Source organism: Varanus komodoensis, unplaced genomic scaffold, assembly GCF_004798865.1.
Source record: "Varanus komodoensis strain SLA01 unplaced genomic scaffold, ASM479886v1 scaffold16, whole genome shotgun sequence".
Classification (NCBI taxonomy): domain Eukaryota; kingdom Metazoa; phylum Chordata; class Lepidosauria; order Squamata; family Varanidae; genus Varanus; species Varanus komodoensis.
Genome location: NW_025335468.1, coordinates 521,366 through 545,410, shown reverse-complemented (window position 1 = coordinate 545,410; position 24,045 = coordinate 521,366). Strand labels below are relative to the sequence as shown.

General features: G+C 45.6%; 1 protein-coding gene across 1 annotated transcript in view; it reads left to right on the top strand.

Annotated features, from left to right (window-relative positions):
• The window catches only part of DDB1 (damage specific DNA binding protein 1), a 36,451-nt gene that overhangs the window by 1,678 nt on the left and 10,728 nt on the right, over positions 1-24,045 (top strand). The window contains exons 3-20 of the mRNA XM_044425553.1: positions 275-391; positions 2,901-3,122; positions 5,390-5,504; positions 7,209-7,306; positions 7,926-8,084; positions 8,746-8,829; positions 9,433-9,549; positions 10,095-10,197; positions 13,441-13,516; positions 13,612-13,720; positions 13,832-14,010; positions 14,089-14,252; positions 20,265-20,372; positions 20,643-20,850; positions 21,678-21,773; positions 22,459-22,570; positions 23,297-23,420; positions 23,624-23,788. Coding sequence (XP_044281488.1) covers positions 275-391; positions 2,901-3,122; positions 5,390-5,504; positions 7,209-7,306; positions 7,926-8,084; positions 8,746-8,829; positions 9,433-9,549; positions 10,095-10,197; positions 13,441-13,516; positions 13,612-13,720; positions 13,832-14,010; positions 14,089-14,252; positions 20,265-20,372; positions 20,643-20,850; positions 21,678-21,773; positions 22,459-22,570; positions 23,297-23,420; positions 23,624-23,788 — 2,356 coding nt within the window. The remainder of the gene's footprint in view (positions 1-274; positions 392-2,900; positions 3,123-5,389; positions 5,505-7,208; positions 7,307-7,925; positions 8,085-8,745; positions 8,830-9,432; positions 9,550-10,094; positions 10,198-13,440; positions 13,517-13,611; positions 13,721-13,831; positions 14,011-14,088; positions 14,253-20,264; positions 20,373-20,642; positions 20,851-21,677; positions 21,774-22,458; positions 22,571-23,296; positions 23,421-23,623; positions 23,789-24,045) is intronic.

Here is a 24,045-nt window from a genome sequence, read left to right as displayed (position 1 = left end):
TCAAACTAAAACAAGTGCTATTTGCAGCAGTTGAAAAAAGAAGAAATGCTAACTAAAAACCAACAGAAAGATATGAAAAACTTCAAACTAACAATTTACATCAACAGATCCTGATTTTAATTATTTATTGTAAACTGCTCAAACCTTGTAAAAAAAGTGGGATATAAATCTTACGGTTGCTGTAATTGGGTTTAGGAAGTTCAAGGTGGTTCAGTGGTCTTTTTCCAATTAGAATGTCCATTAACCTTCTTTGTATTGTATTGTTTTCCCTAAGGGGGAGAGCAAGGATTTACTTTTTATTCTGACTGCAAAATATAATGCCTGCATCCTTGAATACAAACAAAGTGGAGAAAGCATTGATATTATCACCCGAGCCCATGGCAATGTGCAGGTAAGTGGGGGGAACTGAATGTAGTCAGTAGAGCATGGCTCAGGACCACAGAACATTTGGTATTTTTGTGCAAATTTAAAGGGAACTGATATTCCAGAAACACTTTAGTGCTTAAATTTTTTTGAAAAAAGAAAACCAGTAAAATTTGAGTAGAAGTGGCTGCTTTGTTGCATGTACCAAACTGTTGAGTGGATGTGATTTGTATGTTCCCTTGTTAAGTTTTTTTCCAATTACCTTTGAATGTTGGGCTCCCTCCAGAGATGTGTTAGCTATGTGGTGTATTTTCTCTTTTAATGCTTAGTAAGTGATCTCGTAGCTCTGGTTGTGCACATTCTTTGTCCCATTCAAATTCATCTGTGCCAACTTCTGCCCCACTGATTATTTGTTTCATGTTGCTCAGTTGTTATGCAGTTGGGCTGTATAGTTGTCTTCCACACTGCACAAGAGGTGTGTGTTCAGCAGGAAATGCCAAGGAGGGGTGCAGCCTTCATACTGTCTTTGTGGGCTCCTCAGATGTATCTGATGGGCTGCTATGGAAAATGAGTTGCTAGAGCAGGTGGACCCTTTGGCCTAACCTAGCAGAATGTTCTCAAGGTTCAGCTAAGTTCTGAGGACCACTGCTGGATTCCTTCGTTGTCAAGAGTTCCCAAATGTAGGCTCCGTAGCACATCAAAAGTGTGTGGTCTCCAGGATCCTGGCCCTTGCTGGAGCCTTGTCTCTGATCTTGTACTGTTCTGTTGAAACTCCGTACAAGGGTGGAATCCTCAGCCTGGAGCAGTCCAAGCAGTGCTTGTGGTAACTTGGAAGTACAAAAACCACAAGATTCAGTGTTTCACTCTTGAGGCTGGAAAGGTAGGGCAGGCATCTTAAACACAGTTTCATTATTCTTCTGAGGTCTGCCAAAATCTGTTGGGCACTGAGTCCCAGCACAAATGCAACTTCCCAAGCAACATTCAACCCTAATTCTTTAGGCTCAGGATAAGGGCTGGGGCTTATGTATGTCACATTGTGATATTGATGCCCCTGACTGTCAGGATCACTGTTCCTTCTCCATCCTACTTGCAAGGCTGAGAGGAAGGAATTGGCTTGTCAGAGTTGCCAGGTAGTAATAAATGTATAAAGTACACTTACTGCAAAGTTTAACAATGTAGCACATTTGGGCACAATATACAAAGCCACCTAGTGTGTCCACCGGGGAGATCTGCATTGTGCACCCCTCCAGTCACTCTGTCACCTTCTCATCCACCTTTACTTTGCTAGGAAGACCCTTGGAAAATGTAGGGAAAAAAGACTGTTGCAGCACTTAAAGGGCTAAAAATTTATTTTAGTGTAAACTTTTGTAGACTGTACCCTACTTTATCACATGCATGGTTTTTATATGGTACATACTATGTGGTGTATGTGGAGGTTAAAGAGTGAGATTAGAGGGAAATTCAATAAAGGTAAATAGTCGTACTTTCACCGACTGCTTTACAGTCCTGTTCCTCTGCCCACCGCACTGCATTTCCTTAAAGACAAAACAGCCTGTAACGAGCTAAATAACTACCCTGGACTATGGACTGTGTTGCAGTGATTCATTACACTGCACTTCCTCCCAATGATACGGCTATAGCAACTCTCTTACTGCTTGTAATATGACATAACCCATAGCCAGACACAGCAGCAAGTTTCCACAACATTCCAAAATGTTGTTACAACAACAATCTGAATAATCAAAAAGTACTTCTTTGAAGCCATACTTATTTGCATTCCACATTGCACAAAAAGGGAAACTGAATAAACCATCTTTGACATCGGTACCACATGTGTGCAGAGCAGCAGAGAAGGGAAAAATTGGATAAGCTAGCACACATACACACAAGTCTCAAAGGATTCATGCACAGAGGCACACACACTACAAAGCATCTGCCCATGGAAAGAGGGAGGGAGGCAGGGAGAGACACTGACACTTGCACAGAAAGGAATTTACATAGAGCAGTATGTCTGTCCCCTTTCCTTAAGACTTCAATCCTATGCATGATTACATGGGAGTAAGTACCATTGAATTAAGTGAGACTTACTTGTTAGGTAAGGTTTGCTTTACACATCCCAGCAACCTCTCTCCGTTCTTTCTTGCACACACACATCAAATTTTGCAGTGTATTATACACCACAGTTACAACGAATTGTGGCAAAGTTCAAATTTAAAGCAAAGAGGGGTGAGAGAACAGTAATCATAATGAATTATATGTCCTTTCCCCTCCCGTTTTAAAAAAGTTACATACTTGTCATATCTATTAAATTGTGATGATTGATACTGAGGTACCAAGAAAATATTATTGCTTGTGGAAGTGTAGTAAAGCTGAACAGGGTATGTCATAATAAATAAAATCATACTTTTTCAAACATGGAGTGATCCACAAAAGCACATTTGATGGGTTTTGGACCAATTTTTCATATTTCATTGAGGCTGCAACTTATTGTCAGAAATGTAGCTTGCTGATATCATGTTTTTCCTTCTACCTTCTAGGATCGTATTGGTCGTCCCTCAGAAACTGGTATAATTGGCATAATTGACCCAGAGTGCCGAATGATTGGACTAAGACTCTATGATGGCCTCTTCAAAGTGATTCCTCTGGAACGGGAAAATAAGGAATTAAAGGCATTTAATATCCGACTGGAGGAGCTACAGGTCATTGATGTCAAGTTCCTGTACGGGTGCCAGGCCCCAACCATCTGTTTTGTTTACCAGGTATCCATATGGGACTGTGTGTCACAGTGTAAATGCTGGTCAGGGCCTCGTGTCTCTGAGTGTAATTGGAGTGCAAATAGTGGTTGAATGTGACTCATTAATTCAGGCTATTCTTATTATCTGGGTTTCCATGTTGCTCAAAGCACTACAGCTGACAGCAGCTTTAAAAAAATCACAGTGTTTAACACTTTTAGACAGCTGCACTTGTTCCTTCTATGTTGATCTTTTGTTTCAACCGATAGTGCCCTATATCATCATGGATTTCCCTCCAAATGAATTTCTTGTTTACCCAACAGTCCTGTTTTAAAAGCTTTTAATTGTGGTATCTTCCTATCTTGAGTTGATTTCTTGTGGCTTAGTCTCTATTCAGCTTAAAAAAGCTCAAATGGCAGCAAGACAGTGGAAAGAACCTCCCATAATAACTCCACTTCAAGATAGGGATTATTAATAAAGAAATGAATGTATAGAGATCAAGACACTGAATTTGTATCACTGTGTTGTTCTTTGTTTCATATGAACAAAGCAATCTGAACAACCATTGAGCTTTATTAACAGCTATATCTCTCAAAAACTGTCTAATTAGCATTTTTCATATAGTAAGAGTTTGCTTGTTCATTCTTATATAAACTATTTCAGTATAGTTTTTGAAAGTAGTATTTTTTCATCTTGCCTTATAACAGTATTACATGTAGTTATCTTGCTTGGGTTCAGATCTTAAAACTACAAATGCTTCTTTTTTATTGTGAAAAGTCCGATGATTTTGCTTTGTACCTGATCTGCTCTTCAAGCAGGACTTTCTTCATAGATTTGCTCCTCATTAGAATTTCTCTTTCTTCCTTGACTCTTTTGACATTTCTGCTAATCTAACTGCACCAGCCTCTGGTGAAGAGAGAGCAGTCTGGTTCAGATGTAACATTCCTGGTCCAGCAAACTACTTTGCTGAAGCTGTAATGGGCTGTGTGATTGAGCACCAGCTGCAAAGGAGTCTTCCTGAATTTTTAAACACAGTTTCCTGTGATGACCTTCCCCATGGTTTGATCTTGGTTTGCAGTCTTGAGTGAAAAGGCATCACATGGAAACTGGTTTAACAAGCCAAGTAGTCTGTCCTGCCATTCAGTATGCAAGCACGCCTTCTCTCCTCCCCTAACCTGCTGTGTTAGAGCTGGATTCTATGCATCTACAGTTGGTAGCAAAGGGTCAGGAGCCATACATCTGCTGCCTGGCCACATGGTTCAAGTGCTTGGATTGAAAGCCTGGTGTGTCCATTCAGTACTGAAACACGCCAGGTTGGTAGTGAAGGGATGTCATGGGGTGGGTGGAGCTAATTTTTAGCCATAAGGGGAAAAAAGCCAGCGTTTTTAGTCAGAAGAGGACTGGGCAGAGGACGAAAAGAGTATTTCATCTACCCTTACCCCTTTCCTCGTATGAGTAAAAATCAGGTGAATAACACTTTTTGCAGGTTGCTGCCTTTGTCGAGCTAATTTACAAGCCTTCCTTAGTCCAGAATGCTTATCACTTTGAGGTTCCATATTTATGGAATGAGGATTTTAAAAAAATCTCAGATTCCAAAACATTTTCTCATGCCACATGGGAGGAGGAATGTTGTTTAAGAAACATAAGTCCACAGCTCCCTTGAATGGATAGAACTATCTGTGTGGTCCTTGGTGTCTGGACCAGTGTGTTTTTTATTTTAATTTTGAAAACTGGACCACATCTGCACATTTTATCCAGTGTTTTTACCAAAAAAGGTAAAAGACATTGAAATCAGTGATGCAAATGGCATCAAAATCATATTAACAGGATCATCCTTTAAACAGAATGTTTTTGTTAAAATAAAGGAAGTCAGATTTGGGTCTTCAGATAAGGAGTCAAGTTTACTCATTCATTTTACTCAGCGATAAAAACTCGTTCCTTGGGTTTAATAATATTCCAAGTTACTTTCTAACTCCTATCAGCTGCATGGTAAATGGTGGTGTTCAGCTGTGGAGAAACTTCTGCTTTGTTGAACAAAGGTCATCCTTGGAGTTTTTCAAATTTAGTTAAGCAGAGGGTATATTTTGCTAGTAACTTTGGCAGTGTGCAATAACTATACTATGTTGAGGAGTCTAGGCAGCTCGCCATTAAAAAGGCCAATTATCTTTAAAGCAGAGAAGGGAAAGTTTGAGGTGGTTACAATCCTTGGCTCTAGTTTGTTCATGTTGAACAAATGCAACTGTACAGTGCCCTGTTTGTTCCAGTGACAGCCATATCTGTTTCCATCTCTCTAGGATCCGCAGGGCCGGCATGTCAAGACATATGAAGTGTCTTTACGTGAGAAGGAGTTTAACAAAGGACCCTGGAAACAGGAGAATGTTGAGGCTGAAGCCTCTATGGTGATTGCAGGTTAGTTCATGTTCATGAAATTTGCAGCTACCTACGTCGATGTAAAAATCAGCAGGGTTTTCTTCTCTTACGTAGCAGGCCACCTGTTTTTTCCTCTTTACCAAATGTTGGCTGTATCGTCTTCTGTGGTTGTCTTGTAGTACCTGCTTCTCATTGTGCTGATCGCATTTGTGTTACGACTGAGAATCTTACTTCTCTATGTGTTCCTCTTTCTTTTGCAACAGTTGGCCATAAGGCTGTCCATCCTAGAATATTTTGTTTAAATCCTAGAGGAGTATCTCTAGTTAGTGCTTAAACTTAGGTTTGCAGCTCCCTAGAAATAAAAAGAAGCAGCTGCACAGGAGACAGCAAAATACTTAAACAGCTTATAAATTGCCTGTTCCCTAAAATGGAACTGAAAGCAGTAATCAAACCAAGATTGACAATAGTTTGAATAAACACCAGTAACCTGTAGAACAGCCATCTTAAACATGTTGCCATAAAACAACATTCAGGGACTATTAAAACCTCCTAATCAAATGTCTTCTTAAAGTGCCTTGTGTACTGGGCCTTCTGGTTTCTTTGATTATATTGCTGCATCATTGTACTTCCCTTCACATAGATATTATAAATCTAGCAATCCACTTGGGAATGAGAGGTGTACAAGTAACCCTGCTGTAATGCTGTCCACTCCCCTGTGCAGTCTTATCAGTGGCTGTAGCTTTTTATAGCTTGACTCCTCAGCATCACATGCTGGCTTTGCTTCCCTCTCATTAACAAGATATTCCAAGGGCTGCCATACTCTTGAGACTGAAAGAGGGAGAGAGGAACAGCCGTGTGTGTACCTGAATCAATAAAGGGCAGAACAGAGATAGTTGTATGCATGGCTCAAGTTTTCTTTGTAACCTTAACATCCACCCAAATGCTGCATTCTGTTAATGTAATGTGGTGGAGCATGCACCAGGCCTCACTGGAAGAAGATGCATCCAGGTTTGCCTGAATCAAGAAGTTAAGTGACCAGTTACAAGCCTGTACCTGTGTAGTCCAAATATATCAGCTCTGTTAGTTCATGAATCTTCATCTTTCAGGTTCTCTGTATTCCATCTCTTTTATTTTGAAAAGTGGGATAGACAAAGGAACATAAGACATAGAGGCTGCAAGTTGATAAGTTTTGTCAGGACAGGTGAGGGTCTGGGTTCTTTTGGTAATTCTGTGAGAGGCCTAACACGGAGAAAACTTCTTCTGTTCATTCATTCATTCATTCTTCTGACTATTTAATTTGGAGTAATAACAACTATCCATAACCAAATTCAGATGCAGGATTAGAAAATAGATGAGAGCTCTTCTTGCTTCTGTTAGTTAAGGATTCAAAAATGATATCACATTATATGGTCAACATGCTGATTGTAAATTCCACTTTTGGCTTGTTTACTTCTGTCTCGGTTATTGATGCTTTTTCATTCTACTTACAAACTGCTTTGTTCCTTTGAAAAGGTGGCTGTCTTTCTGTGATGAACAGGAGATTCTGTGTGTATCAAGCAGCAGTTAGGTGAGAATGTAATTTAGTATACAAAAAGCAGAGATGGCAGGATTCTGCACAGAACATGAAGAAAGGGTGAAGGGAGTTCATCCATTTATTAGAATTGATCCTTGCTGCATGCTTCTTTCTTGCATTGGTAATCCTTTTTGCTCCTCATGTGTATGCTCCCAACATTTTTCTTATAGTGCCTGAGCCATTTGGAGGGGCTATCATTATTGGACAAGAATCCATCACCTACCACAATGGTGATAAATACCTGGCTATAGCTCCGCCTATCATCAAGGTGAGTGCATGTTTTGGAACATATTGGTTGAAAGCTGGAACAATTGCATGCTTCACATGTGCTTAAGATACTGAAGGTGATATTTAAGGATTGTATTGGAGCTGAACCGAAATTGTGGTGAGGGATGTTTTCATGAATACTTTTATCTGTGTTGTAAAGCCTGCCCATGTTAATTGTATGATTAAATAAGCCACAATGCTGTACCATTTGATTTAAGCCATAGTTTTAATCCCTGGCATATGCTGAATGCCATTTCCTTAATTACCTGCTCAAGCATCACTTGTCTGAGTGGGGGAAGAAGCCTCGAATGAGTCTGCAACAGTTGTTCCCCCCTTTCAGTAAGCTGTGCTGCTCAGGCCTTAATGCAGTGCCCAGCCATGCCTGGGTCAGGAATTAGGGAAATGGCACCCAGGATTAAAACGAGGCACCATGGGGTTTGAAGCCAGGGGAGTTTAGTAGGCAGAAGAAGAGAATTAAATGCTTACCTCTTCCTCTCAGGGGAATAAAATAGACATATTTTCTATTGCAAGGTAGAACCAAAGTATTCAGAAAGTTGTTCAATGCTAACAGCATCTTACCTCTGCGATATATTCTGAATGCTGCCTCTTTTGTGAAACAGCAAAGTACGATTGTGTGTCACAATCGTGTGGACCCAAACGGTTCCCGTTACCTTCTGGGGGACATGGAGGGCCGCCTATTCATGCTGTTATTGGAGAAGGAGGAGCAGATGGATGGTGGTGTCAGTCTGAAGGATCTGCGCGTGGAGCTGCTTGGAGAGGTAGTTCTTATTTCCCTTCCTGTTTCTGAAGCATTGGTGGCCATATGAGTTGGAAGAAGCATTTGGGAAGCTAGGGAGACAATGCAGGGAGACCATCCCCTGCAGAGGCAGGAAGAGATTGAGAACTTTCCCAGGAAGTAATGTCCATTGCTTCCATCAGGCATTAGAATCTGGATGGCATTAAGAACGCCGAGCACCATTATGTTCAGGAGTCTTTATCCAGAATATTGGTTTTGGGAATACACACAGAGAAGAGTTCCCTCAGTTAGGGCCCTCCCTCCCTTAAGATTTTCTCACAGATCAGGTTGGGCTTTAATTTTCTTTAGATCTTTTTATTATTTGTAACATTTGTATCCTACCCTTCATTAAGGGAGGTATAATACCTTTGTGACACTCCTGTGAGCTAGATCAGGCCACAGTGGATGTGGCATGATGGAAGCCGCTGTCCACGTTCTATAGGCAGGACAGTTGGAATCCTGATTCCCTACTTAATCTTTTGGATTGTGGCTCCTGCACTCCCTTCCATACGTAAGGCACGACTTGCATCAAAAATTGATGACAGGTAGACTTTATGTTCCGGTAATAGTAGATTGTGTATCTTTTAAACTTATTTTTTAACAAGCTTGATTTAAATCTCTGTTTTTGCTTTCTCCACATGTAGACATCCATTGCAGAATGCCTGACTTACCTAGACAATGGTGTTGTGTTTGTTGGCTCACGGCTTGGGGACTCCCAGCTTGTAAAGGTAAACAGTAGCCCTTAATGAACTTGTTAACTCTACAGCCACAAGTGGTTTGCCAATCTTCTGCCCATGATAAATATGACTAATAAATAAAAGTATACTTAAATGGCCTGGGTGGGGGAATTCAAAATGTATTTTCACCATCCCTTAGAGCAGAGCTGCAGAATCTCAAGCCCAGGGGTCAAATATGGTTCTCTAGGGTGCCCTGGAAGGCTGCACCCCCTTTCTCCATCCACCAGTTGTTTGATTGTTCCAACATTTTAACATTTGGCCAATGATTCCAGCATCTTAACGTTTAACAATATGGTTTTTGAGCAGGTTTCCTCCCATTCTGAAATGTTCAAATGCCTCTCCTAAGGCTTAGTTACTGTAGCTAGAGCTTTAAGCTGCAATATAATGGGACTTTTATAGTTCTGTTTTTGTCCCTTTTGCCTTCATGTCTACCCACCACTGGAATGTGGCCCATGAAAATTCTTCAGAATGGAATTTCACTCTCGGACTGAAAGAGGTTCTCTACCCTCTGCCTGAGAACTTTTAGTCTCATACTTGTAGCAGTCTCATCTTTTTCTTTCTTGAGAAACTTCGTAACCTTATTTTCATTCCTAGCTCAATGTGGACAGTAATGAGCAAGGCTCATATGTTGTGGCCATGGAAACCTTCACCAACCTTGGTCCCATTGTGGACATGTGCGTGGTAGACCTTGAGAGACAAGGCCAAGGGCAGGTAAATTTGGCTCTGCTTTTCATATGTTTAGACTTCTCAGTTGTACTAGGAGAGTCAGTTTGTGTGCCTTCTGAGTTAATAGTGCATTTTCATCCTTGCTCTCCCCCTTGTTCTGAGTTGTATATATGGCTCTTTTCTTCTGAAATGCACATTTTATCCTCACAATAGGCCTGTGAATTAGGTTAGGCTGGAAACAGCATCTTGCCCCTGGTCTCCTAACAGTAACCATCATGGTTTTGCACACCTTTGAACCTAGATCTCTTTTTTCCAACTATAACTGATTGTTCACTATACCATACTGCCTCTTGTTTATCTTATGACAAATTAGAAATGATTATAGCTGTGTACCTGATTACATGGAAAAGCTGTTTCAGATAATGTTGACTAGAGCAAAGACTATTTCTGCTGTTGTATGAATCTGTCATTCTTAAAACTTTTGTAGTAAAGGATTTATTGTCTCCAAGGACTGAATTAGATAATTGGGGTCCATGGTTATATTTTATGTCCAGTTAGAGGGAGCTAATGGCTATCTCCCCTTTCCACAGCTGGTTACATGTTCTGGTGCCTTTAAGGAAGGCTCTTTGAGGATCATCCGGAATGGAATTGGAATTCACGAACACGCCAGCATTGATCTTCCAGGAATTAAAGGTATTTTGTTCTGATATAAATGGATGATCTGTGGTTCTCTCTTCAGTTATTTTAGTGCATACTGTAAGCTGTTTTGCTTTTGATCCACAGCAAAGATAAGAATGATATGCATATGAAATTTTGTAATGAACGTTTTTCTAGCCCTCATGAGTGTATAGAAAGGTTAGGAAATGTAGTGTTTGAAGACTTAAGGCAGGTTCACACGACACAGCAAACAACCCTGCATGGTTACCACAGTTCATCCTTTTTTACCCATCTTCCCTGCCCAAGCCTCCCTTTGGCTACAGGTATCCATCAGTTACTGTACCTACAGTTGACACTCTCAGGTGTACCACTTCCAGATTTCACCTGCCTCTTCCTTATTAGTTGTGTCCATGCTAATTCCCTGTGTGTATTCTCTGTTTCTCCCTCCCTCCTCATTTATCCCTATGTCCCTAAAGCAAAGCTGCATGTCAATGAATGGCTTTGCCCATAGAAAGCAGTTTTTCCCACTATGATCCTTCTCCATGTTGAAGCGTCTTTACCCACAGCTCCTCCTACCACCACTGCCCTTCCTTTGCTGGAGATTGACTGAGGCTTGGCTTTGTACACAAACCACAAACATGTTGTTTCCCTCACATGCATTCATTCCCACAGAGGGCAAGTGCTTGGGCAGGTTTTGCCCTCCCTCTCTGCCACCATGCTTGTACCCACCATCATTGTCTTCCCTGCACCACCACCAAACAAAATGTCTCCCACCCCCCACGCCCATCAAGATCAGGCATGGAGGCTTGTTACTCTGTTAGCCCACCCGGAACCCCCTCCTCTGCACCCTGCTCCAGCACCTTTTGCCTGCTGCCATCCCCCATGCTCTCCCCACCTCCCTCCCTCATATTGTTGCCCCTGCTCCAAGCTGCCTCAGGGAGCCCTATGCCCACACAGGCCACCCTCCAAGCCAGTCCACCCTGCTTGAAACCCACCTGCCCCCTTGCCTTCCCTTGGCTCCGTTTCTGGCACCAAATGTGTCCTGGCTGCCCATCCCACCTCCCCCTTGTCTGCCTTGTCTCACTGATACGGGGATCTCCCTCCGCCATGCCAGTCCCTGCTTTGAATGTCATCTTCAGTGACGACAGCCCCCTCTTTGTCTGCAGCCACCAATCTGAATTCTACATTTCTGGCTCTGCTCCTGCTCTCAACTCTTTCCTTCCTTTTGAGTTAGCATCAAGGGCCATTGTCCACCTCCCTCTTGGCCCAGAAATCCATCCTCATAGACATCACCACAGTCTGCATGCTCACGTGCACACATCCTACCAACCTCACACCAAGCCCTCCCCAGCCAGAAAGAAGCATCCATAGCAAAACGTATTTATTTCTGCTGCAGCACAGAGGGATTCTGGTTATGGAAAAAAAACAGATAGAAAGTATAGTGCAGGTGAGCATATGGAAAATACTCAAAACATTCTTCTGCTGGAGTGCAAGCTCTGTTGCCCAAAAACGGAGCCCAGAATCTAAGTGTCTCCCCACCCGCCCACAAGGTGTCCCTCCTCACACTCGCATGTGTCCAGTCTCCGGATGCAGGTCTACTGCTTCTGCCTTACACTAGACCTGACACTTCCAGTTCCCTAACATCACAGAACTCCACCTGCACATCTATGCACCGTAGCTTGCATGCAGCAGTGAGCTAAGGGTCCTGAGAGCTGCAGTCTCGTATCCATGCTAGGATAGAGATTTGGACCTAGCAGTCGTATTTCTAAGAGTAGCTCTCCCAGATTCACTGAGAAATAGCTGCATGGGTCTCCCATGCCTCATGCCTGGCTAGAGTGGGTGTAGATGGGTTCAGAGAAAGAGGCTTAGTTGGGGCCACTCTTGACTGCCACAGCATCATTCTCAGCCCCTGGGCCAGGCAATTGCAGGTTCTTCTCTAGCATGTCCCCCATGGCTCAGAAATGTGCAGGCTGCAACACAGCATGGATACATCTGGCACAGTGTCCCTTTCTGCATCGAGCAGGGTGTACCGGGAATGCCATCGCACCTTCTGTTACCTGAGCACATGCTCTGCAGGGCTGTATGGCTGTGGTTATAGTTGAAGTTCTTCTGCTTAGCTGTTTTGGTGAAGCAGTATGGCGCTGATAGCCAGGACTGCAGTGCAGAAGCCTGGTCAAGCCCTGTTTGGAAGAGTGACCTTAAAGAGAGGGGAAAGATGCTTTTGCCTGAAAGCAAAAGGCCTGACAATTCAAAAGTGTGTCTATGAGAACCAGAGCAGGGAGGTAGGAGTGAATAATGCAGCTGACTCCAGGGTCGCTGTTTCAGGCAGTGCGCTGTGCTTCTCTGCTGCTGGAAAACAGCAACAACAGGTGGACCTCTGGAGGAAAGTGGAGAAGCCTGAGGGGAATAGGAGCATAGAGCAGTCGGTAGAAGCAAGGAGGGTGGTGACGCCTCTGTTGCTAGGCAGAGTGGGTTGGTAGAGGCTGGGTGGCTGGAGCAACTCCAGCAGCTACTGCTCTTTCCTGGAACCTCTGTAGTAGGTGTGCTTCTCTACCATGGAAACCACCATGCCAGGTTCAGACATTATGAGGGCTCACAGTGAGATGGAGAAATCATAGGTCAAACTGTTGTTTCTTACTGTTATTTCTAAAGACTAAATGTACCACAGTGAACTACCATGATTTGGTTTGAATGACATGGTAGCCAAACAGTGTTAAAAAACCACCATGACTTTTTCTGTTGTGCAAACCCAGGCCTAGAGAGGAGGCCAGGCAGATAAGATTGCAAGGTGTCAGTATTTCATACTTTTCTGTTCCTCCAGCTGTGACATCAGGGTGAAAAACCGGTGACCCTCCGGACTGGGGTTACTGGACTTCAGTAACATTCAGCCCCAGTGAACATAGTCTGTGGCAAGGAATGATGAGAGTAATTCACTAATACCTGGAGGATTACTGGTTACTCAGCTCTGCCATATATCTTCCCTGTCGCCATGCTTTTCTCTTCATTCTTTGCCTCCCAGCAGTCTGTTTTCTGTTTTGTGAAAACCTAATTCTTAAAATTGGAGTAAATTGTACAGGGTAAATATCTGCATAGTTATTAGACTAGATTATGCAAATCTTAGAATTGAGAATTATTGCTAGGGAGTAAGCACTAGTCTATTGCTTCAGAAGAAATGAAACTGGATATGTGCTTGGTTAGTATTTTTGTGGATTGGGTTATGAGATCCTTTGGTCTTTGTGGGATATTTAATAAACAATATTCTGTCTCTTTGTCCTGTAGGATTATGGCCTTTGAGATCAGACTCTCACCGTGAAACTGATAACACCTTAGTATTGTCCTTTGTGGGACAAACTAGGTAGGAGAATGATGATCTGTGTAGGGTTAAATATGGCCTTGAGGGTTAATATGTGTTCCTTGCTAAGTTTAATTGAGCCTTCTCATGCTCTGCAGGGTTTTGATGCTGAATGGGGAAGAAGTAGAGGAAACTGAATTGACAGGATTTGTTGATGATCAGCAAACATTTTTCTGTGGGAATGTGGCCCATCAACAGCTAATCCAGGTAATGGCCACACTTTCTTGACGTTAAACCTTAAATGTATGGCACCTTGTCATGGGCTCTAAAGGGGCCTTTGAGCTCAGGAGACATACTGAAGTGTGTTTCTCCCTTTAGATAACATCTGGTTCAGTACGACTTGTTACTCAGGAGCCCAAGGCCCTTGTAAGTGAATGGAGAGAGCCAAACGGGAAGAACATCAGCGTGGCTTCCTGCAACAGCAGTCAAGTGGTGGTGGCCGTGGGGAGAGTGCTGTACTACCTAGAGATTCACCCTCAGGAACTGAAGCAGATAAGGTCAGTTTGAGCCCCCCACCCTGGGGCATCTCGCACCGAATCTTCGTCCTGTGTGTTGATGTGTGAGCTCTTTTTCAGTTGCACAGAGATGGAGCATGAGGTGGCCTGCCTGGATATCACCCCGCTGGGAGACATCGGCGGCATGTCCCCTCTGTGTGCCATTGGCCTTTGGACTGACATCTCAGCTCGCATTCTGAAACTGCCCTCATTCGACCTGCTGCACAAGGAGATGCTGGGAGGAGGTAGGAGTTGCTCGTGTGTTCTTTGTTGTGGCCTCTGTGCATCACACATATGGGTACTGCGCCTGCGCAGTGCCTTTGGCCGGAAGATTGATAGCTAACGGTTTTTGGCGGGAAGTTCCGCTCCCCCTCCCCCTTATGGCCTATAAAGAGCGGAGCGTCTGCCATTTTGTTCAGTCTTTGCGACCACCGTTCGCTGTGCCTTGTGCCTCTTTCAACTTTCGCTTTGGCTATTCTTGGTTCTCTCCTTATATATTGCCCTTATACTACTTTCCCCTTTCTTCGTTCCCGCTTCTGTGTAGTTTTTCTCTTGTTATTTCTTTCTTCGATCTATCAAAAAAAAAAAAAACCAAAAATATATACTTACCCTCTGCACTATCTCTCTTCTTCTTCTTCTTTTCTTCTGCGATGGCGCAGCGAGCGGCTTTCCGCAAATGTGCGAATTGCGGGTCAAAAATGGCACCTACTAACCCGCACAACCTATGCCTCCTCTGCCTTGGAGAGGGGCATAGGACGGATAAGTGCGTTCATTGCCTAGCCTTCTCAAAGCAGGCTAGGAAGAACCGCGAGAACCGGCTTTGGAGGCTCCTTTGGGATAGGGCTCTGATGCAATCAGACCCGCTCGTCTCCATCCCAAAACCTGGCTCCGCTTCTGTGGCTCCACCCTCACGCCCTTCGGATGAAGGTGCGTCTGCTTCAGTGGCCCCCTCTGCTTCACCAAAAAAGAGGCATGAGAAGCGGAAGCATGCCGAAGAGAAGCCAGCAGGCCATAAGAAGGCCAGAATGGAGAAGGCCTCTAAGCCTCCAAAGAAGGCGAAGTCCACGGACTGTCCCCGACATCAGGACTCAGCCGACGGGACCCTCGGTACCGGTGGCGGTTACGATACCGACCCCGCCCGAACCGATCCTTCAGGAGGCCATGCGGGTTACCCCTCAGGGGTCTCCCCGTCGTGCGGTCGACCTCCCGCCTGCACCCCTTCCAACTCTACAGGGGTCTATCTCGGATGGGGAAATCCAGGACTCCCCTCCTAGAGCGAGGTCACCGACACCGATGCCCACGGTGACACTGGAGACAGAAGCTGGCCTGTCCCCACCAGGGAATCGGAGGAGCCGCTCGGTAGAGCAACGCCCGGAGAGTTGGCGTCGTCCCTACTACCAACCTTGGGGAGACCTGCTCTCTGTGGGGTACTACCCTGCTCCCAGGGCGCGATCCTCACCTCCGCCCCGCGACCAACCGCGGTCAGTGGATCCAAGGAGGGTGCCACCTCGATCCCCGCAAAGCGGAAGCAGCCGCTCCTTCTCACCGGCAGAGTCATCATCTTCTGCCCCACCATACTACGGTGCTGATTTGGATGACTCTGAAGTAGACTCAACCTCCCCGGACGTCGTGGTGACATCCCAGGATCCTGTGTCACCCGATGAGTCTCACGTCTCCTTCGCGGAGCTGATGTCGAGGCTTGTCCAGTCCCTGGACATCGACGCTGCCCAGCGCCCGGGACCGTCGACGGACAAGTTTTACGACGTCGTCCGTGGGGAGCAATTGACCTCCATCGTTCTGCTGCTTATAACTACCCTGCGGCAGGTGATGACGCAGCTTTGGGACCTACCTTCACATCCTCAGCCGACGTCCAGGAGGTATGAGTCTATGTACAGGGTCCGGGAAGAAGACATCCCCTTCCTGTTAAAGCACCCGAAACCAAACTCGGCGGTCGTTGAATCCTCACAAGGCAGAGAGGCGAGAGGACATACGGTGCCGAGGGATAAGGAGGGCCAGAAAATAGATTCCCTGGCCAGGCAAGTCTATGCTGCCTCGGGCTTAGGAGTTCGCATATCCAATTACGAGGCAACGTTGGCGCGATATCAATATTTTATTATGCAGCGCCTCCGCAACGTCACCTCCACCCTCCCAGACCACCAGGGTGACCTTATGAAGGTCCTAATCAAAGAAGCCATGCAGGTCGTGGTGCAGCAGTTGTCCACGGCACGTCACCACGTGGACACTGACTCCCGGGCCTTGGTCGGTACTGTTTCCCTCTGGAGACACGCATGGCTCCGGAATTGTAATTTCCCGGAGGAAACCAAGCAGTGAATAGAAGAGATGCCTTTTGATGGTTTCGGGCTCTTCCATTCACGTACCGACCACAAACTTAAGAAACTACGTGAGTCAAGAATGACGGCACGCAGGATGGAGATCCAGTCACACAACAGACATAAGTGGTCCTGGAATCGGCCATCCTACAGGCAGTCCTACCAGCAGAGACAGCAGCTGCAACACCGCCAGCAACAACAGCACCACTGCCCTCAGCCCCAACAGCGCTTCCAACAGGGCCGCCATCGTTTCGACGATCGGAGGCAGCGCTGACGGGACTGGCGAACCACTCCTCATGCTCCTCTAATACCCACCCCCCTCTCATCTGGGAATCGGCTCCGAAGCCGACTCCCCATTTGGGAGTCTATCACATCTGACCGGTGGGTATTATCCATCGTTCAACACAGCTATCAAATAGAATTCGAGATCGTTCCTCCATCGAGTCCGATCCGGTCTACTTCATGTTCGCCGGTACTTCTTGACGAAATACATCAACTTCTCCTTAAAGGAGCGATTCGTCAAGTATTTCCATCTGACGGACTTCACGGATTCTATTCCAGATACTTTACGGTCCCGAAGCGGGATGGTGGTCTACGTCTGATTTTGGATTTATGGGACTTGAATAAGTTTATTATACCGAGAAAGTTTCATATGACCACCCTTCAAAACATTTTGCCGTTGTTAAGGAGAGGGGATTTGTTCACCTCACTGGACCTGAAGGACGCCTACTTTCATATTTCAATTCATCCAACTTACAGGCATCTCCTTCGTTTTGCTGTTGCAAACCAACTTTATGAGTTCACAGTTCTACCCTTTGGACTGGCTACGGCTCCGAGAGTTTTTACCAAATGCATGGCTCCTGTCTGTGCCTTCCTACGCCTTCAGGGCATACAAATTTACCCGTACCTCGATGACTGGCTGTTGGTCTCGCAATCCAGAGAAAGACTCCTAGACACCATCCATACAACCCGTACCTTACTAGATAGTCTGGGCCTACGTATTAATACAGAGAAATCTTCTCTTCTTCCAACACAGATGCTCACCTTCATTGGAGCCCACTTGGATTCGACATTGGAGAAAGCCTTCCTCCCTCAGGACAGACAGCAGACTCTCGCTCGCCATATCCATCGAATCCGACGAGAGAGAATGGTTACGGCAAGATCCATCCAAAGGGTCCTGGGGTATATGGCCTCCTCAGTTGCCGTAGTTCCACCTGCCAGACTTTGGCTTCACCCACTACAACTATTCTTCAACAAGGTATATCATCCACAAAGGGACCCACAGTTGAAACGGATTCGGATCCCGTCTTCTGTGCTCCACTCCCTGTGCTGGTGGCTGAAACCGACCAATCTCGTGATGGGAGTCCCCTTCAGGGCACGACCTCCTTCGATAACTCTCGGTACCGATGCGTCTCTCCTAGGATGGGGGGTGATATGCTCTGGCCTGTCTACCCAGGGAACGTGGACTCGTCTAGAATCCACGAATCATATCAACTTCCTAGAGCTGCTGGCAGTCTTCAAGGCCCTTTGTTCTTTCGAAGACCTCCTTCATCATCGTTCAGATAACTTCGGACAATATAGCAACCGTTTTTTATCTGAACAAGCAAGGAGGGGACGAAGTCACTGACCTTCGCCAGGCTTTCTATGAGAATTTGGGACTGGTGCATTCAGAGACACATTACTCTGATGGCCGTTCATCTGGCTGGCACAGACAACGTGCACGCGGATCTTCTCAGCAGACACAACTTCACTTCTCACGAGTGGGAACTGGATCCTCGTACGCGCAACCACCTTTTCAGGTGCTGGGGGTTCCCCGATGTGGACTTATTCGCTACTCGACGGAACAGGGTATGCAAGACTTACTGTTCCAGAGCGGGAATCGGACAAGCATCCCTAGGGGACGCATTCATGATCCCTTGGGACAACATCAACTTCTATGCTTTCCCTCCGATCCCTCTTCTGATGAGGGTCATAGCAAAGATAGTGAGCGACCGTGCATCGGGGATACTAGTTGCCCCTTGGTGGCCACGTCAAGCGTGGTTTGCGAAACTGCTTGACATCTCCCACGGGGAGTTTCTTCATCTTCCAGCATTTCCATATCTTATAACGCAAATGGATGGCACACTTCGTCACCCGGACTTTCTCTCATTGAACCTGACAGCGTGGCGGATTCGATGATTGACCTTCCATTGGGGCCGACGAAGGATTCGAGAGCCTCGAATCCGACAGCTTCTACTAATCCATCAATACTGACGATTACTTCGACCACTTCGGTTCCGATTCTCGAATCCAACCATGCGGGTGCCTCTCACTGCCACGGTCTCTCCGTATCATCTGGTTTGAGACAGGCCCCATTGAATTCAAACCCAATGCTCTTGCACCCTGAGATTCAGCATATTATCGACTCTGCCCTAAAGCCGTCCACAAGGAAGTCATATACGGCTAAATGGAAACGTTTTTCCACCTTCGCCGAGTCTCATTCGTTCTCCCCACTTGCCTCATCAATCGAACAAATTCTTCAGTTCCTTCTGGAGTTGCATCACTCTGGACTGAAGCCGTCTTCTATTAAAGTGTATACGGCCGCAATAGCCTACCACCATGGCTTAGTCGATGGATCACCTCTATTTTCTCATCCTATCCTCAAGAGATTTTTGAAAGGACTGTATAATCTTAATCCATCAATTAGACCGGTTATGCCCACGTGGAGCTTTTCTGTAGTTCTACAGGCCCTTATGAAGGCCCCCTTTGAACCTTTGGTGACTGTGGATCTCCTATTAGTTTCTTGGAAGACGGCGTTCCTTGTAGCTGTCATGTCAGCCCGGAGGGCCAGTGAACTTTGTGCCCCCCGCGTCAACCCTCCTTATCTAAACTTCCACAGAGAAAAGGTCGTTTTACGTGTCGACCCATCTTTCTTGCCCAAAGTCTCTACACCTTTCCATACAGGACAAGACATTGTACTGCCTGCCTTTTTTCCATCACCGTCAAATCCCTTGGAAAGATCCTTGCACTCCCTTGACATTCGGCGTTGTTTAGCCTTTTATCGATCGCAAATGGAGTCTATTCGGCCATCCAATAAACTGTTCATCAAATATTCGGCTAGAGATCAGGGCAACCCAGTCACTCCACAAAGGCTTTCTAAATGGATAGTCCACACTATTGTCTTGTGTTATCAGTTAGCTAAGCTCGAATTGCCCTCAGTTCCTCGAGGCCATTCTACTAGAGCTGTCGCTACATTTTCTGCATTCGCATCTGGGGTTCCGATTGATGATGTCTGCAGAGCCGCTACTTGGGCGAATCCCTGCACTTTCGCCAAGCATTACCGTTTCGATGTTCAGGCTCGACGGGACTGCTCCTTCGGTAGAGCTGTTCTCTCCTCTGTCCTTCGATGAGGACACCTTCCCTCCTCCTTTTGATGGTAAGCTTGTTAATCTACCCATACGTGTGATGCACAGAGGCCAAGACGAAGAAAAGCAGGTTGCTTACCTGTAACTGATGTTCTTCGAGTGGCCATCTGTGCAGTCACACAACCCGCCGCCGGCCCCGCTCGGTGTCGGTGAGTGGATGCATTGACAGCTCAAGGTCGATGAGAGAGGGCATCTTCGGTACCGACCATCTCCTTTACGGTACCGACCAAAAAAAAAAAAATCTATTAAGATACCGTACGTTCGGTCGCAAAGACTGAACAAAATGGCGGATGCTCCACTCTTTATAGGCCACAAGGGGGAGGGGGAGTGGAGCTTCCCGCCAAAAACCGTTAGCTATCAATCTTCTGGCCAAAGGCACTGCGCAGGCGCATTACCCATATGTGTGACTGCACAGATGGCCACTCGAAGAACATCAGTTACAGGTAAGCAACCTGCTTTTCTGAGGTGGAAGGGTGATTATTGTGAGGAGCGGTGCTAACAAATGTTGTCTCTCTCTCTGCAGAGATCATCCCACGTTCCATCCTGATGACCACCTTTGAGAGTAGCCATTATCTGCTTTGTGCCCTGGGGGATGGGGCTCTCTTTTACTTCGGGCTGAACGTTGAGACAGGTGAGGTGTGCATACCTTGTCTTCAGACCTCCGTTGTCTAAACTGGTCGTGGGAGGGGCAGCCCAGGCATCACAACTTCAGGGAGAATTTTCCACTCTTACCCGGAATGAGTTTCTGTGGGAAGCGTGCTGACATTGTGGTGATCTGCAGACGAGTGATGCTCATGGCTGCTTGTATATGGAGAAGCGAGGCTCGCACAGCAGCAAGTGCCTGTGTTGTGCCTGATTTCTTCTGGTGGGTAGCCTTTAATGCTGTCCTTTCCCACACCAGGTTTGCTGAGTGACCGGAAGAAAGTGACTCTGGGAACCCAGCCCACTGTTTTAAGGACCTTTCGCTCCCTCTCCACCACCAACGTATTTGCCTGCTCTGACCGCCCAACTGTGATTTACAGCAGCAACCACAAACTGGTCTTTTCCAACGTCAACCTTAAGGAGGTGAACTACATGTGCCCTCTCAACTCAGATGGCTATCCTGACAGGTAGGTGTGCTCTGTTCTTCCTCTTGAAGGGTCCAGCTTTCCAAAAGAGCTCATCGCATTCCCTCCTGCTCTCTCCTGCTCATTGTAGGAGATGCTGCGTTTTTTCCATGGACATTTCAGGGCAGGTATGAGGTGGCAGGGTGGGTTTGGGATAGTCATCCAAGCTGTTGCATCTGTTCCTTTAAATTATGCTATTTACTCAAGCCCTACAGAGCACAAAACATGTATTCACTTCTGAAGCCAAGTAGCAAAATGGCAGAGAATTTCAAGGGCAAATGTCATCCTATACAGCAAGATTTTTCTTCTTCCTATTGCTCTTCAGAGTAATTTTTCTAGCTCCTCCAGTGTGAAGGAAAAGCTTCTGTTCAGCGTCTTGTTCTTCTCTTTCCCCTTAAACACTGCTCCTGCTTCAGGATGAACTTGGGCTGCAGTCCCCGTCACCACCAGGGTAACTTTTCTGAAAGCAAGCACAGATTGCACATTCCTTTTCCTTCTTTGCAGCAAATGTGCTTCCTTTCGTGCTGTTTCTTCCTTCTTCAAGGGAATTTGGTTTCAATCAGCCTACCTCATGCTAGAATGTGCATTTTGTTTATAAATCTTCTGTCATCCTTTTATGTCCATCTGGGCAGACAGATGATGGAGCACGACAAAGATAAGTAAAGTGTCCAATGAATAATTTCTCATTCTTTCAGGAAATCCAGACATTGGCACATATTTTGAACTGTGTGTTCTTTTGCTTTAGCTGTGTGAAGAGAAACCCTGTAGACACTTTGCATAGTGTGTTGGGAGGAGAACTTTACATACCTTTATTTGTCCTAATTTTGCAGCCTGGCTTTAGCCAACAACAGCACATTGACCATTGGCACCATCGATGAAATTCAGAAGCTGCACATCCGCACTGTTCCCCTTTACGAGTCACCCAGGTGAGCAGAGCTAGGAGCTGCTGCTAGGGATTGTTTAGGCCAGGAAGCTCAGGGCAGGCCTTATTGGTCATTCTGCAGCCAACAGCATCACAAAGAGCGAGCCTTCCCAGGAGTGGTACGCACCCTCCAGAGCACGCTCCTCTGTGCAGCGTGAGGGGCAGAATCAGGTGAGCCCCAAGCGCTTTTCGAAAAAGTACTTGTTTACAGAGGCTTTCCATGATGAGTGATCACTCTGATGCTGCTCTGTTTTTACTCTTTATCATTCTTGTTGTAAGTTGTTAATTGCTTGTATTTAGATTTTAAATATGGCTTAATAGCAATTTATGTGTAAACTACATAGAAATGCTTCTGTGTTAGCATTAGGTAAGTATTAAAACTAACTACACCTTTTAAATTACAGAAGGTTGATAGAAAGTATGTGTTGCCTTTCTAATTGTTCCAGGAAGCACTCCTTGCTCTTTCTGGAATGCAGAACTGCATGGGTTAACAAGTCAGTGCAATGATGGATGCGGCTCAGAGCACCTGGGAATCTCTTGAGAAGGAGACTTTGGGGTGGGGTCAGAAGATACTACTTCTCTGGCCAATGCTGAGACTCAGTTTACCAGAGAGTCCCATTTACTGTGTTAGGTACTTGTGTGCATGTGTCCTTTCTCTCTTTGCCCATGTGTCGCCTTTCCTTGTGCAGGAAGATCTGCTATCAGGAAGTATCTCAGTGTTTTGGTGTGCTGTCCAGTCGCATTGAAGTCCAGGATGCCAGTGGAGGCACAACAGCTCTGAGGCCCAGTGCAAGCACCCAGGTGAAAGGAATCTGCATGAAGATACCTAGGTTCAGGGTACCAGGCGGTGGCTGGCATCAGTAATATGATTCTTGGAACTACATCAGGGGAACATATTTTGCTTAGCATTCTGCTCTTCTCTGCTTTCATAGGATTGGGCATTTTTGGGATGAGTGAGAGCCATCTCCTCCATCCCTTGCCTTGTGGCCTGGACTTGGTGGAGTCTAGTGTGACCCTTCTGTTTTGGGATTTAGATATTTCTCTTGCGCTATGATAAAAATAAATATTTCACTGCCGGCCACATTAGGGCTTCTCCAATGATGTGAATCCTTGTTCTCATTTTTTGGTGTTTCCTTAAGTTTCTCCCTCTCCTCTCTTGAGGAGGAGATCCCCAGAACATTTTGGCATTTCTTCTTCTCTAGCCCAATTTCCAAGTGCCTCTTCCATAAACAAGAAACTTGGCAGGACAGGTCTTGCTGCTTAATGGTGCTATAACAGAAATACCCTTCCTGATCCTTTCCATTGCCTATTTCCCCTTGATCCAAATATGGTCTTAGTCATTAGAAGCTTGGCACATCGTGAGGTGTGATGCAAGCACTGCACTTCCTCTGGTATACATTGACCATGGCGTTGCTTCATTCACAACGGCTAGGTTCTTGCCTTCACCCAGCTTTATGTTCCTGTTTTCTTTCTTCCTGTTTCCATGGCCCACAGCTTACAGGAGATGCTCTTCTCTCCATGTTCTAGGCCCTTTCCAGCAGCGTGAGCTCTAGTAAATTGTTCTCCAGCAGCACAGCCTCCCACGAGACATCCTTTGGGGAGGAGGTGGAGGTGCACAACCTGCTTATCATAGATCAACACACATTTGAAGGTACAATTCCCTTGGAAGGTACATATCAGCATTTATATAAGGTCCAGTTTTTGAGAGGCACGTGGGGTGTGAGAAGAGAATTTGGGGAGGCATGTGAGGATTACTTTTATTTCTGATAGTACTGAGAACTGTCAGAGCATCTTGCCAGTACACTGAGAAATGTATTTTGCAAAGCTCTAACTGATTTTGCTTTTTATCTTTAGTGCTTCATGCTCACCAGTTCCTACCCACTGAGTATGCGCTCAGCCTGGTCTCCTGCAAATTGGGCAAAGACCCCAACACGTATTTTATTGTGGGCACAGCCATGGTATATCCTGATGAGGCTGAACCAAAACAGGGCCGTATTGTGGTGTTCCACTATTCTGATGGTAAGAACTGGGGATCTAAATCGATTTCCACATTCCCACTACAGTTCTGCTGAGGTTTATAGACTTTGTTGCATTCTGTGCTTCTGCTTCCCTGTAATTATTGTTCTGCCATTATTATTTTGCTAAGCAAATTGTCCCATGCTTATGAGAGTGCTTTGCTCCTAGGTTCTTCTAATCCAGAAGTCCCGGAAGTTGTTCTCAATGTTCAAAGAACTGCCATCTGCTTCAGATTGGGGGTGAAACAAGCATATCAGGAA